Genomic DNA, 16,022 nt, shown 5'->3' on the forward strand with positions numbered 1-16,022 from the left:
AGGTTTTCATATAGCCAATAATACTACAGGGTAATTCCAGTGTTGTGAAACACTAAGATTCTGATGCGAGAGGAATCTAAAGAAATCTGAAAATCTTTGGGCTTGTCCCTCTTCAGCAGGTGCATTGCATAGCTCCTAGAACTTACCAGGATATTGGAGAAACAGCTAAATTCGTGCATGAAATTTTTTATCTTGCAAAAGATTAAGCTTTGACTACATAGTTGAGAGAAAGCAGCTGCAATGTTGCATTAAAAAACATATGGGGTTGTTGAAATGCTATCCTTAAGAGAAATGTTAATTCTGAAACTAATCTTGCTCTGCTGTAGGGTTACAGCAACTGCTGTTGCAACACCGGGAGGAAATCCCATTCTTGTGGGCAGTTCCTCTTGGGAGAGTCTTATACTGTAGATAAAGTTCCCCGGTGTGGCCAAAGGAGAATGCTCATTTCTACTGGCTCAAAACTTTATTTTAACTTTCGGTACTTTTCATGCATTCTGTTGTATGAGAAATTTACGAATCGGATATCAGATATTTAAACACGCCTACAGGGGCGCCTGGGTGGCTCAGTCAGTTAAGCGTCTGCCTTCGGCTCAGGTCATGATCCCAGGGTCCTAGGATCGAGCCCCGCATCAAGCTCCCTGCTCGGTGGGAAGCCTGCTTCTCCCTCTCCCACTCCCCCTGCTTGTGTTCCCTCTCTCGCTGTGTCTCTCTCTGTCAAATAAATAAATAAAATCTTAAAAAATATATATATATTTAAACAAGCCTACAAAGATTAACTTGACTTCTAAAATGTTTTATTCCCATTAATCTTATATTAGCTATTACCCCTTAATACATCCTGTTTTCATTTTTTGTTCTGATTACAGACGTGGAAATGGATAGTGGGTCCCATGTTTCTGTATCTCTGTGAGAGGTTGGTACGGTTTTGGCGATCTCAACAGAAGGTGGTCATCACCAAGGTATTGTCTGGTTTAGGAATTACTAGTAACATCTAACTATATCATGGACAAGTTTACCCAAGTTCTCTGTAGCATTGGTCAGAGCTGTCTTTCACTCGGTTTCTTTTGATTAAATGTAGAGCAGAGAGAAGACCTACAGTTGAATTCAGTCAGTATACTTAGCCTGATAATCAAATGGTTGGACCTTTTAACTGGGGCAAGTACAAGTTAACATTTTCTGTTGAAAAATGAAGCTGACGGTTTTGTGTACATGAATCTCTCTCTCTCTCTCTCTCTTTCTCGGTGTGTGTGTGTGTGTGTGTGTGTGTGTGTGTGTGTGGAGAGAGAGAGAGAGGAGGAGCATACTGTGATGAATGTGAGCAGGTTAGAGTGAAGAAGCAAAGCACATGAGTTCAAAAGGGTACACACTGAGCCTTAAAATACTCAGATGCCAAAAGAACCAGGGAGCCAAGGGCAGGTCTGATTGAGGTTGAGGTAGTTTTCCAGGTCTCCCTTTACCTGCTTTTCTGTGCTGTGTATGTAATCACAGAATATCAGAGTTGGAGGACCCAAAGTCTCAAGGAGGTTAGTAACTAAACTGCATCTAGAATCGAGTCTGTTGACTCCAGGTATATGGTGGCTCCCCCCCCCCCCCGATGCTTCTGTGCTGCTTCTCATTACTAACTAAATAAATATCCAACTCAATAAATAGAAATAGAAACTCCTGGTTATAGTTTCAGGAAACAAGAGACAAAACTAGTTTTATCAAATAAAATTGAATTCAACTCAATACAGTTCAAAAAGTGTTTACTAAAACCCTGGTATGGGCTATTCTTGCAAAATGCATGAATTCTTCCTGCCCTCCACCCTAGCTTTTCTTTCTTGGCATCTGTGGAAGGCCAGAGGAAAGTCAGTCCAGCTGGCACTGGAAATCTTGAAATATAGGAAGCTACAGTAGTTCTCCTTTTATGATACTTATACTGTATTAGAAGAAAAAGCCCACAGAAGAGCAAAAAAGGCTGCCACAGAATTTCCCTTACTAGGCTAGACCTGACTAAGCAGGCAAGCATTTCCCTTGAACGTATTTTAAAGGCAAATCTGTTTTCCTGTGGAGAAAATAGATACTCATTTTCTTCTCATAAAAACAGATATTCATTTTCTTCTCAAAAAAAAAAAAAAAGAAACAAGGTGTCATCCAAAAGTATGCTGATGTCAATTCTGCTAGTGCATTTTATTTAGTTTAATCCCGATTTCACCCGTGGCAGCAAAATTGCAAAAGGGGGAAAAGAATGTCTTCACCATACAAAATTGCCACATGGTGAACATCACTTTCAAAATAATTTTTGTCGATTTTTATTTTTTTTGTTTTCCAAAATGAAGCTTTAAGAGTCTTTATTTCCATGATGGAAGGACGTTGGGTACTGCTTTATCATTTAAGATGGAGTGAAATCACAGGTTTGGGAAATGCTTGGCAATATTTATAGAAAGGGTTGCCCGTCTTACCCCTCCTCACTCACGGAAAGAAAAGCTTGACACTATCAGTCAACATTTAGGGAGCTGCTATTTTGTTTCTGTTGATTTTTCATTGCCCTGATGTCCCTTGGTTTGTTTTTCAGTTGTACATAGAAAGTCCTGGGTATCTCAGGAATTGTCCCAGAAACAGTGTATTGCTGTCTGTATTGTAATGACAGTTTTTCATTGTGCTGCTTTGTTTCTTAAAATTATTTACCACCTCACCAGCTGATAGATGTTTGGACTGTTTCCAATTGTTTGCTGTTCTAAACAAAGCTGTGACGAACACTTGTACACACGGAGAATGAGGAAGGCAATGGGGGGGGGGGCTGGCTTTGGGAGAGACCGATGGTGTACTTCCCAGATAGGTAGAAATGTAAACACAATGCATGCAATCAGGCAGATTCAAGGTGTGACTCAGGACAAAGATAGACCAGTACACGCGGCTTGGTTTGGGGGATGTTGCTATATAGCCAGCCAATAGGGTGTCCTTCTTCTATCCAGCTGCCAAGGCTCTCGATGATCCTCTGGGGAGACAGGAAGGCTGAGCAAGCAGCCATCTCTTCTTTCTGTTGCTAGCACATGCCTTGACTTCTTGGAGAAAAAAATATCACAGTAGGCTGGTGTCTTAGGCTGGACTCCTTGGCAAAGACTCTGAGACAGAGAATTGCAGACAGAAGGTTGACTGGGGCATGTTCTCAGAAGATGAACCTGTAAAAAGAAAGATGGTCAGAATCAGGGAGGAGATGAATGAGCCTCATTCAGTTGCTGCTGCAGCCTCAGCTCATCCTACAGGGAGTGCGGGGGTCGGGATGATGTCTGGGAGTTGGCAGGCCGTGGGCTCCAGCTGAGGGCAAGTCGCCACGAGAGATGCATCTGCTCGAGGAAATGCCTCGTTGGGCCTGAAGAGGGGATGTGGGTAGGGCATCTTAGCTCAGCCTTTTGTCCATGTGGACACTGAAAAGGCAAGTATTTGGGGAAAGTGTAGTTTCCAGAGACACGTTTTGTTCCGTAGGTGGTCACTCACCCTTTCAAAACCATTGAGCTACAGATGAAGAAGAAGGGATTCAAGATGGAGGTGGGACAATACATTTTTGTCAAGTGCCCCAAGGTGTCCAGGCTGGAGTGGCACCCTTTCACACTGACCTCCGCCCCTGAGGAAGACTTCTTTAGCATCCATATTCGTATCGTTGGGGACTGGACGGAAGGACTTTTCAATGCTTGTGGCTGTGATAAGCAGGAGTTTCAGGATGCTTGGAAACTACCTAAGTAAGTGCAAAGCGCATATTTACAGAAGTGTACGAGTTCAGGAAAAATGTCACCAAATAGCTCCCCTTTTCCAATCTCTCACTGCACTGTCTCCTGGGTCTGAGCAAACACACAAGTTCTACAAATATAGGTAGCTATCTCGGTGTTCCCCATTTTATGTATGTGGTACGTTTAGGCATATACTAATAAATCTTGTGTGAAGTATAAAGTATTTGAATCAAATATTAATAATGAATATTCCCAAATTCCTTTAAATACGTAAGAGTCAAGGCCAAGGTGTATTAACTTTTCTAACAAACAAAGTTATAGTGTATCAAAGATATTCTTAAAATTTAATTGACATATGTCATTTGAGGGTAAAGGCCAAAAATTATTCGCTTTGCCCCCTTCTTCCCACATGTTTGAGATGGTGCCAGGCACTTAGTAGATGCTAAAGAAAAGCTTATTGATTGACTCAATGAATAGACAAATGAAAAGTGAAGATATTAAATTTACAAGATGCTATGACAGAAAATTCTCACTTTACTTCAGTGTGCAATGTGAGCAGGAATTTCAACTGTGGGATGCCCTGGCAAGAGGTACAGATGTATGTGTGTGTGAGTGTGTGTGAGTGTGTGTGAGTGTGTGTGGTAGGTGAAAGGGTGGAGAGATGAAAAAAGTACCCCTGAGAGTTACCAAATGTTTTCAGTTAGCTAAAACTTCCTCTTCTTACTTCCAACCACTATGTCGACACCAGGTGGGTTACTTGAAAGCTATTTCATAGAAGAAAGTGCCCCAGAGATACATTGTCCCAGTTTGATGTGACATATTGCACACCCCCAGTAATACGCTGTGCCCCATCCTACTCTGCAGTGCAAGGTAGCTCTCTAACCACCTCCTCACACGCTTCCCTCCAGGATAGCTGTGGATGGGCCCTTTGGCACAGCCAGTGAAGATGTGTTCAGTTACGAGGTGGTGATGTTAGTGGGAGCAGGGATCGGGGTCACACCCTTTGCATCCATTCTCAAGTCCGTCTGGTATAAATATTGCAACAATGCCACCAATCTGAGGCTCCAAAAGGTAAGTCCCTTCATTTTTTCAGGGGGCTTGCTTGGGGCTGTCACCACACTCTGCTGAGTGAAGCGTGAGAGAGCCTTCGGGGCAGAGACTGGGGGGGACCAAAGGAAGTGGAGACAAGTTCCTGGTGGTTTCAGAGAGACAGACTTCTCATAAAAGGGCTATTTGATAAGTCACATGTGCTTGTATATAAGCAGGTCTATTACTGCCAGTAATATACTGCACTTGTATAGCGTTAGAAGAAATTGGGAAGAAAGGAAGTGGGGACAGAAAGTGTTGACAACCCCAACTCAGCAGCTGCCCTTTTTGTGGATTCTCTTCCAATATTTTCTCATACTCTTTGAAAGTTGTAAATATTGAGTACGTATACTTTCATGGCCTGCTTTCAAAAAAAACATAGTGTTTTTTCAGTGTTGTCACAGGCTTTATGATGATCCTTTTTAATGATTCCTTTGTGTTCCATGGAGAGGATACAGAATAATTTTTCTATCATCCTTTATTAGATATTGAGATTGATTCCTTTTCCAGTCCCCCAGTACTTTATTTTTTTTGCAAGGAGAGGGCAGGAGACACGTCCTTTCATGAAACTTTTACTTACTTTCTTTTTAAAAAAAAAAATTATTTTATTATGTCATGTTAATCACCATACATTACATCATTAGTTTTCGATGTAGTGTTCCATGATTCATTGTGTATTACACCCAGTGCTCCATTCAATACATGCCCTACTCAATACCCATCACCGAGCTAACCCATCCCCCCACTCCCCTCCCCTCTAGAACCCTCAGTTTGTTTCTCAGAGTCCATAGTCTCTCATGGTTCGTCTCCCCCTCCGATTTCCCCCCCTTCATTCTTCCCTTCCTGCTATCTTCCTTTTCTTTTTTTCTTTTCTTTTTTTTTTAACATATAATGTATTATTTGTTTCAGAGGTACAGATCTGTGATTCAACAGTCTTGCACAATTCACAGCGCTCACCATAGCACATACCCTCCCCAGTGTCTATCACCCAGCCACCCCATCCCTCCCACCCCACCCCCCACTCCAGCAACCCTCAGTTTGTGTCCTGAGATTAAGAATTCCTCATATCAGTGAGATCATACGATACATGTCTTTCTCTGATTGACTTATTTCCCTCAGCATAGTATCTTATGGGTATCTCCTCAGAATTAATTCCCAGGGCATTTTTTGGTCACATGTAAATTTGGTTTCATTGCCCGATAAAGGACATCTTGCATAAAATGTGAGTCATTCGAATAACTTTAGAGATAACCTCGAATAGGGACATTGAACATATGTTGACTTTTTATTCTCCCCTTTCTCTCTTTACTATATGGAGGAGGTATGGGGAGAGCGGCTTTTTTCCTGGCAACTCAGGAATGTCCAGCATAGTAGGCAGCGAAGTAGTCCTGTGGTCGCCCCCTTAGCCTGGATCCCACTGGTCTTTCTGAGAGGAGGTACAAAGGAAGCCAGGGACCTGAGGTGGGCAAGAGCAGACCCGGAGGGAAAGTGGTGCGCTAATGTTGTTTTCCTCAGCCATGCATTTCTGAGACCAAGCTCTTTATTTACTGCCCCACAGGGTGAAGGCCTGTGCAGGTTCATGTGAGCTGGCTTGTGAAATGTCCAGAGCTTTCTGAAAACCTGTTTCTAGGCGTTCTGAGCAGGAGGCAAAAGTTGGTGGGAGGGGAGGGTAGAAATCCATATGTCAATTCCCATGAGGCCCGTTTACATAGACTCTGTCTCATGCTCTGTTGTTCTCGCAGATCTACTTCTACTGGCTGTGCCGGGACACACACGCCTTTGAGTGGTTTGCGGACTTGCTGCAGCTTCTAGAGACCCAGATGCAGGAGAGGAACAACGCCGGCTTCCTCAGCTATAACATCTATCTCACGGGCTGGGATGAGTCTCAGGTGAGGGCGAGATCCCAGCTCCCGGGTCCTCCCCACAGTGCCCGGGGCTGCCTGACTACCCTTTGGTTATCGGAGTGTTTTGTGTACTGTTTTTACCAAGAACAGTTGATGGAATTGGGTGATCTGGCCCGTTCACTCTCACTCAGTGTCCCCACATGTTCAGACTCCTGAGACTAGATTCAAAGCTCCTATCTGCGGAACCTAAGGAGCCCACAAGGGAATAAGAGCCATGCCTTTGGCCTTATTAGAGTCATGCTCCTACCAGGGGTCTCGAACCAGCTGGACAAGACGATCCACAGGGTAATGGGAAGAAAATATTAGCTGCCTTTCTCCCTCTCTTTACGCCTCTCTCTCTATCTCTACCTCTATCTTTGTATCTCTACACACACACACACATTCCTTTAATTTTATGTTTATGTGTATTTTACAATATACACAATACATTTAGTAAGTAGTAATAATAACTGCTCATAGTTATTAAGCATATACCATGTGCTAGGTATTTTTATTAGTGTTTACATAGATTGTCTAATTCAATCCTTTACAACAACCCTATGAAGCAGCTACTATTATTATCCACACTTTACTGATAAGAAAGCCAAAGCCCAGAATAGGTTGGGTCATTTGTCCAAGGGCACCCAACTAGTAAGAGGCAGGGGTAGAATGTTCCAGAGCCTGCACTCTTAGCAACTCCCACTAGTTCATGATTATCATTTATAAATAAATCAAAATGTATTTAATGAAAATGATATATGTGTGCATATGTGTATATGTATATATGTATATAACATATACATATGTATGTATATGTGTGTGTAATGTAACATAATGCATAATACATAACACATTATATGCACACACACACACAGCCCTCCCTCCAGGGACATTTAACAATGAAAACATTCTACAATTTATAAGACAGCAACCCCCCCCCCAACAAAGAATTATCTGGCCTCAAACGTCAAAAGTGCTCAGACTGAGAAACTCTGAAACAAGTTAATGATTCCTAGGAGGTAAAATCTTTCCTTTTTTTTTTTTTTTTAAAGATTTTATTTATTTGAGAGAGAGCACAAGCCAAGGGGAGAGGCAGAGGGAGAAGCACACTCCCCGCCAAGCAGGGAGCCCGATGGGGGGCTCGATCCCAGGACCCTGGGATCATGACCTGAGCCAAAGGCAGACGCTTAACCAACTGAGCCACCCAGGCGCCCCTAAAATCTTTCTAAATAAGCAAACATCAGTGATTTGGCCTGGAAGCAGCAGAAGCAGCATGAGCTCCCCCTGCGTGAGGAGCTAAGGCAAAAGCCTCTGCCTGCCCCTGGCTGGTGTCTCAGCTGTCCACAGCCACTCATTGCCTCCTCCACCCCAGGCATCTTTCACACACACCTTGGATTGTGAAAACTGACTCTTCTTTTGGGTTTTTGTGTACTGTTTATCATAGGTCCTCCAAGTCTTAGAAGAGTCTTATTGCATGTAGATACAGGAACCTATGACCATGAACATTGCTGCTCCAGAAAAAGGGATTTTAAGAGCCATTTCTGCAATTTAAAAACAAAACAACAACAAATATTGATAAAAAATGAAACCCGGGGGAAAATCTATAAAATATAAATTACTTTGCAGTTTTATTATTTAAAAAGCCAGACACAGTTTTTTAAATGAGAAATTTATTTGCATTGAAAAATAACTGTTTTGCTTTACAAAACGGGTCCCTACAGGATTATTAAACCACAGTGGTCACCCTTCTTAACCTCCTCCATCCCCATCATCCATCCCCTGGCCGGTGAATTTAAAATCTGATTCAAGTTTTAAATAAATTTAATTCACCACTTTTATGAAAAATATCTGTTGTTTGAACCGAGGCCCCCTAGAACGGTAGCAGAAAACAACATGTGACTATGTACACACACACACACACACACACACACACACACACACACACAGACTAGCTTTAGGGTTGATTTGTTGTCTCATTATGTTGCCACTATATGAGTGCACTTTAATCTGTGGTTGTTTTAGTTCTTAGCGATTCTCCTAAAGGAGTGGGAGTCTATTAGGGTGAAGAGAGAAAGTCACATGTAGAACAGAGAGAAAAACAGTGAGACAGAATTTAAATCCTACCCACACCTTCAACGCCCGACGCCAAGTGTTGCCAACCTGCAATCTTCCCATATCCTCCCATCCCACTTCCCTCCCTTGCTCTCAGATATTTGTGCCTCTCCTGTGGCATTCATGATACCCTATTCTACAAATAGGATTATTCACGTTCACACTTCAAGGTCTGCCCTTCTAGATTATAAATTGCCCAAGGAGACCCAGTTTGTTCATCTTTGTATACCTTCTAGCCTTCAAATATATATATGGTTAGAATGGGTAGTGAGAGCTTGGCTTGTGAGATACGTAAAAATAGCTGTGTTTTTCTTACAGAATGTCTCTTTTTGTGAATTCATGTCCTTTCCCACAGGCCAATCACTTTGCTGTGCACCATGATGAGGAGAAAGATGTGATCACAGGCCTGAAACAAAAGACCTTGTATGGACGGCCCAACTGGGATAACGAATTCAAGACAATTGCAAGTCAACACCCAAAGTAAGGAGTCCCCCACCAAGGTGTTCTTGAGGCTCATGGTCTGCCGAAAGCGGCAGCTCCCAAACACAGCTAGATTTGTATATTCCAAAAACTAAAATACCTAGATTACTATATTCACACCCAATAAAAGGCTCTAGATACCTATGAATTTATGAGGGAGGCTTTAGATCACAGCAAAATTACCTGGAGAGTTATTATAAACAAAGATGCTCGGGGTGCCCCCCACTTCTGCCTTTCTGAACCCTGCTCCTCCCAAGTGGGGCCATAACTCAGTTCTTTTCTTTCAGCTCCTAAATCTCACTGGCGTATCTACTTCTTTTAATTCAATATGATTTAGACTTTTATCATGAAGGAGATACCGTCTCCACTTTCAGTTTTAGTTTTTGGGTCTAAAATCCTAAGTTGCCAAACATCCTAAGTTCCTTTCTGCCTTCATTAAAGCTTTACCCATTCTGGAAGTTTGAGGGGATCCTTTCTCTTGCTAGAACACATGATAGACTCAAGAAATCACCACAAATATACCCTTCACGCCTCTGCTTTTTATCCTTTAATGAACATATGAATTACTTGGGGATCCTTTCACAATGCAAATGCTGATTTAGTAGGTCTTGGGTGGGACCTGAGAATCTACATTCTTTTTTTTTTTTTTTAAAGATTTTATTTATTTATTTATTTGAGAGAGAGAGAGCGAGCATGATCAGGGGGAGGAGCAGAGGGAGAAGGAGAAGCAGACTCCCCACTGAGTGGGGCTCAGTCCCAGGACCCTGAGATCATGACCTAAGCCGAAGGCAGAAGCTTAACCGACTGAGCCACCCAGGCGCCCTGAGACTCTACATTCTTAAAAAGCTGAGTAGGAGGCTACTGGTCTGGGACCACACCTTGAGGAACTAGGCTTTAAAACAGAGAGGGATCAAGCCCCACCCAGCTGTTGTCAGGGTCGGTGAACCAAAAGCAGATTTGTTCCTGATTTCTAGATGCTGGAGAGGGTTTGGGGATATAGAGCCCTGAAGGGAACTAGTCCACAGACTCACCACTTCACCACCATTTTCTCCATGGCAGAGGTTTCTATAAACTCTCCTTGAGGGCTATTTCCCAGGGAAGTCAACTGCCTTTTGCAGCTGTCCCCACAAACAGGGCTGAACCACTCTCCCACAGGGTAATCTGAACACTGCCCGTAGTGGAAAAGACAAAGGAGCAGGGGGACTCTGCCCTAGAGCCTAAAATCAAGAGGAAATGCCCTCACGTGCTTTGTAGTCTGTCTCATCCAAAAGCCTGACACTGTTTTATTTTTCCTTTCTTTCCCCCAAAGTACCAGAATAGGAGTTTTCCTCTGCGGACCTGAAGCCTTGGCTGAAACCCTCAGTAAACAGTGCATCTCCAACTCTGAGTCTGGCCCCCGGGGAGTGCATTTCATTTTCAACAAGGAAAACTTCTAACTGGTCTCTTCCCGGGAGATCAATGTGGGTTATGCCGCCAAGTACCTAACCCAATAATGCTAGTTGATCATGTAAATTCCCCCCTTAAAAAAAGAGAGAAAATGAAACTATAAGGGGAAGGTTTTCCCCAAAAGGAGTGTTAAAGATTGTTTGATAGTGATAATTTGCATTTGTATGGGGCTTTATGGTTTTCAGAGCACTTTTACAAACTTGATTTCATGTTTTACTCACAATAATGCCAGAGAAAGGTAGGGCAAGGGTTCCTGGACTCAGTGTTTAGGATTTAAAAAAAAATAGGGACTCAAAATGGTGAGGTAACTTCCCGAAGATTATGAAGCGTGGACCAGATCTAGTCCATGCGGCCCCAGGTTTGGTGGTCTTTCTGTGATACCAGGCCACCTGGAAGTAGGTTCATATACTCCCCCAAAAAAGCAACAATCCAGGGAGTGGCCATTCATTTTCCATCTTGTGTTATCTTTGTTATCATTGTTGTCATAGTGAATGAACTCTTCCAAATATTTAGTAGATAATATATGCCGAGAAGGATTGTACACTTAAGAGGGACAGGATGGCTATCGGAGCAGTCTCCAGCTTAGCTTTGCTAATTAATGTATCACTCGGCATTTACAATGATGCTTGGCAGAGTGGATACTCGGTGAAAGTTTGTTGAATGAATGAATGAAAAGACATTTAGAACCATACAAGGCCCAGATAGAAATAATTTAAAGCCTTAAACTAAGAATTAGGCCAAGTATGTATCTGATATGCCCAGCTGCTTTAAATAGCATCTACCCCTTGTTTTATTTAAATACACACACAAAAATGGCTCTTATTTGTGTGACTACTGGTTTCTTGTTACATCATCATCATCATCATCATCATCATCATCATCATCATCATCAAATTCATGTCCTAGAAACCAAAATCCTCAGCTTACTGTGTAGGTATTGGATTCACACCCAGTAGAATGTTCTAGATATCCATGAGTTCAAGAGTCTCTAAATCACTGTTAGTGTGGCCAGAAACAGGGTTTTTTTGTTTGTTTTTTTTTTCTTAGAACCACTCTTATTTCTGGAAACTAAAAATAGCTTTATTTGCCCTACCCTGTGGAGGCACAGATATTTAGAACTACTTAACTTTGGTAATGAGGAAGAAATGAGAAGAAAGCTGGGGGAAGGGCACAAGACTGGGTTAGGAGAAAAGGGGAGGGCAGGGGGAAAGAGAACAGGAGGCGAACGAGAGAAAGCAAAAAAGGCACAAGGGAAGGGGAGAGGTGGGGGTCTCACACTGGTCACTTTCCACCCCAGATTCCTTAGTCTTGTATGTATTGAATGTAATTGAAGGAGACTTACACATGCTCATTTTATGTTGGTTACATGTGGTATTGAATCTGAGATTCTGGCTGCAAATTCTGATGCTGGGTGGGCATATTCAGAGGACCGGGATGCACTAGTAAGAACTCGGTTGTTCTCTCAGGACATGCAGGTCACTGCGGGTCCCTCCTGACAAGTCAGGCTTGCCGTGGGCATGTTGCCTCCCCAAAACGTCCCAGCAAGGCTTTTACTCGGAGAGACTTAGGTCCGGCCTGTTCACACTGCGCCCCAGGTATCAGTTCATTCATTCACCAAATTTTTATTGTGCTATTACTCTGACTCAGGCTCTGGTGCTCCCAGTCTCAGTTCTTTCCACCAGAGCGTGAGCGAGAGGGGGAACCACAGTTCTAGGCGGCTGAGAACCTTGGCCTTCTCTAACCTCTGTGGCATAAGTAAAACTGACTCATCTGTTGCTCTGAAAGTGTGTGTCCAGGGTTTTTTTTTTTTTTTTACCTTGATGCCAACATAGTTACCATAGCAGAGAGCCCTGCCCTGCCCTGTGTTACCCTGGTTATGAGATGAAAAATGAGTGTAAGAGTGCTCCTCATCACTCCATTCTTCTCCCAAGCCGCCGGCTTTCAGCTGCCCGCAGAGTTCTTCTGGCTTCCAGGACTTAGCACTTAGTAACAGGTACTGAGAGCATGATAAAGCATTGCTTTTAATCTCAAGGCTCAGAAGGCTTTTCTTAGTTCCCCTGCTTTTGCAATATTGCATTTATGAAATCTGCATACTTGTAGCTGTTGTATTTGAATAGTTTGGGGGGGGGCTGGGGGACAATTCCTAGGAAGAACTAATAAAGCTGTGCTCGGCTATTAAAACAAATGAGCTCTCTTGGTGTCTGTGTTATTGATCTCCTTCGTATTAAAGGGTGGATTCACATAGCAGAGATGTGCTCTGCCCCAGTGGGGCTGAGATTCTCTGTGTTTTTGCATGTGATGAGCCGAACGTGTCATGATTTATGGGTTGGGAAGGGAAAACTGAATACTGAGTCCATTGCTCATGGCCTGGTGATCCTCATGGCACTGGTAGGAGACAAGAGTGTCACCTCACGTTGGGGACAGAATCTCAGAGGCAAAGAAGCCCTAGTATGAGACCATTTTTGTTTTTTTTCCCCACTTCCACTCGTTTTGTAGGCTCTAACTTTGCAGTTAGGTGTCATCAAATCAGATTGTGAATATATACATATGCTCACGGTTCAGTCTTGGCCATTGTTCTGAATGGGTCCATCAGTTAGGATCTGCACAGTCTAGGAAATGGGTAGACGTGTGGGCATGTGTTCTTCTCGGGGGGTCAGCCACAGGGGGAGAGGACAGCACCTGAAACAAACCCAATTCATGCTCATTTTTACTTTCATTTATTTATATTTATAAATAAATATAAATTTAATATAAATATAATTTATATAATTATATATATAAATATAATTATATAATTATAAATAAATATAAATTATTAATAATGTTTCTTCAGCTTTATTGAGGTATAATTGACCAATAAAATTGTAAGATATTTAAAGCATTACACCGTGATCATTCACCAAATAATGTTTTTCCAAAGAACAACTTTTACCTATATAACCACAAGGCAATGAACAAATCCAAGAAATTTAACACTGATACAGAACTATTATTTACTCTATCGTCTATGTACAGGTGACTTTGTGTCCTCAGTGCATTGCATTAGGGGGTAGGTACTCTCAGTTTGTCCTGTTATTGGCGGTTTTAAGTTTGATCACCAGATTTCTCTGTTATAAATGTAAAAGCTTCATTTTACTTTTGTAAATAGTAAGTCACATTTGGGGGATACTCTGGGACCGTACGAATCTCATTTTCTCCAATAGCCTTTTACCCAGTGATTTTGGCATACATTAATGAAATTCCACCGAATCAATTTCAATGGTGGTTACAAAAGATCTGGATTCCTAAACCTCAATAATCTGTACAATGGACAAAGGGTTGATTTAATACTTTTATATATTGCAAAATGATTACCACTATATCATTAGCTAACATTTCTGTCCTGTCCCTTAATTACCATTGATTTTTGGGGGGTGAGAACATTTAAGATTTAGTCTCTTAGCAACATTCAAGTATATAATACAGGATTAGCCATAATCCCATTCTGTACCTTAGATCCCCAGAACTTGTTCATCTCGTAACTGTAAATTTGTATATACTTTGACCAATATCCCTCAATGTCCCCCACACCCCAGTACCTGGTAACCACTACATTACTCTGTTTCTCTGGGTTCAACTTTTATAGATTCCACATATATGTGAGATCATACAGTGTTTGTCTTTCTTTGTCTGATTTATTTCACTTAGCATTATGCCCTCAAGTTTCATCCAGGTTGTCGCAAATGACAGAATTTCCTTCTTTCCCATGGCTGAATAATATTCCGTTGTATAATTATAAATCATCTTCTTTATCCATTCACCTGTTGCTGGGCACTTAGGTTGTTCCACATCTCGGCTCTTGTGAAATAATGCTGCAGTGAACATGGGAGTGCAGACATCTCTATGAGATCTAATTTCAATTTTTTTGGATACATACCCAGAAGTGGGACTGCTGGATCATAGGGTAGTTCTATTTTTAATTTTTAATTTTTTGAGGAAACTGCATATTGTTTTCCATAGTGGCTGCACCAATTTACATTTCCACCAACACTGCACAAGGGGTCCCTTTTCTCCACATTCTTGCCAACACTTGTTATCTCTTATCTTTTTGATACTAGCCATTCTAACAGGTGTGAGATGACATCTCATTGTGATTTTGATTTGCATTTCCCTGTTGATGAGTGATGTTGAGCACCTTTTCATGTACCTGTTGGCCATTTGTAGTCTTCGTTGGAAAGTTGTCTATTCCTCTGCCCAATTTTTAATTGGATTGCTTGATTATGCTATTGAGTTGTAGGAGTTCTATGTTTTGGATATTAACCCCTTATCCAATGTATGATTTGCAAACATTTTACCCCGTTCAGTAGGTTGCCTTCTCATTTTGTTTGTTGTTTCCTTCACTGTGTAGAAGCTTTTTGGTTTGATGTAGTCCTACTTATTAATTTTTGCTTTTGTTGTTTGTGGTTTTGGTGTCATTTCCAGGAAATCACTGCCAAGACCAATGTCAAGGAATTTTCGGTTTTCCTGTGGGAGTTTTCTGGTTTCAGGTCTTATGTTTAAGTCTTTAATTCATTTCAAGTTCATCTTTGTGAGTAGTGTAATATAGAAGAATTTCATTCTTCTTATGTGGTTATCCAGTTTTTCTAGCACCACTTATTGAAGAGACTATCCTTTCCCCCCATTGAGTATTCTTGGCTCCCTTGGTAAATATTAGTTGACCCCATATGTGGGGATTTATCTCTAGGCTCTCAATTCTGTTTAATTGGTCCATGTGTCTGTTTTTATGCCAGCACCATACTGTTTTGATTACTATAACTTTGTAGCATAGTTTGCCTCTGGCTTTGTTGTTTCTTAGGATTGCTTTGGCTATTCTGGATCTTTTGCGGCTCCATACAAATTTTAGAATTGTTTATTCTATTTCTATGAAAAATGTCTTTGGCATTTTGATAAGGATTGCATTGAATATATAGATGGCTTTGGGTAATATGGACATTTTTAACAATACTAATTCTCTTGATACAGAACATGAGATACCTTTCCATTTGTTTTTATCTTTTTCAATTTCTTTCATCCAATTCTTGTAGTTGTCAGTGTACAGATATTTCACCGCCTTGGTTAAATTTCTTCCTAAGTATTTTATTATTTTTGATGCTATCGTGAATGGGATTGTTTTATTTCTTTTTTAGATTTGTTTTTGTTTTTGAAGGTATAAGAAGTAAAAGGGACCACAAATTTCATTAAAAGTAAAGGTAACATATAATATGTACAGATGGCACATGGTGCCAATTTTATTTGCAGTTACTATAGCACTCCAACTCATGTTTACAAG

At 41.5% G+C, this 16,022-nt stretch overlaps 1 protein-coding gene across 1 annotated transcript in view; it reads left to right on the forward strand.

Annotated features, from left to right (window-relative positions):
- The window catches only part of LOC116646150 (cytochrome b-245 heavy chain), a 35,240-nt gene extending 22,360 nt beyond the window's left edge, over positions 1-12,880 (forward strand). The window contains exons 8-13 of the mRNA XM_032426767.1: positions 867-959; positions 3,466-3,719; positions 4,616-4,778; positions 6,536-6,682; positions 9,144-9,268; positions 10,578-12,880. Of these exons, the coding sequence (XP_032282658.1) occupies positions 867-959; positions 3,466-3,719; positions 4,616-4,778; positions 6,536-6,682; positions 9,144-9,268; positions 10,578-10,704 (909 nt within the window). The 3' untranslated portion in view covers positions 10,705-12,880. The remainder of the gene's footprint in view (positions 1-866; positions 960-3,465; positions 3,720-4,615; positions 4,779-6,535; positions 6,683-9,143; positions 9,269-10,577) is intronic.
- The last annotated feature ends 3,142 nt before the right edge of the window (positions 12,881-16,022 follow it).

This window comes from Phoca vitulina, unplaced genomic scaffold (assembly GCF_004348235.1).
Source record: "Phoca vitulina isolate PV1807 unplaced genomic scaffold, GSC_HSeal_1.0 scaffold35, whole genome shotgun sequence".
Taxonomy (NCBI): domain Eukaryota; kingdom Metazoa; phylum Chordata; class Mammalia; order Carnivora; family Phocidae; genus Phoca; species Phoca vitulina.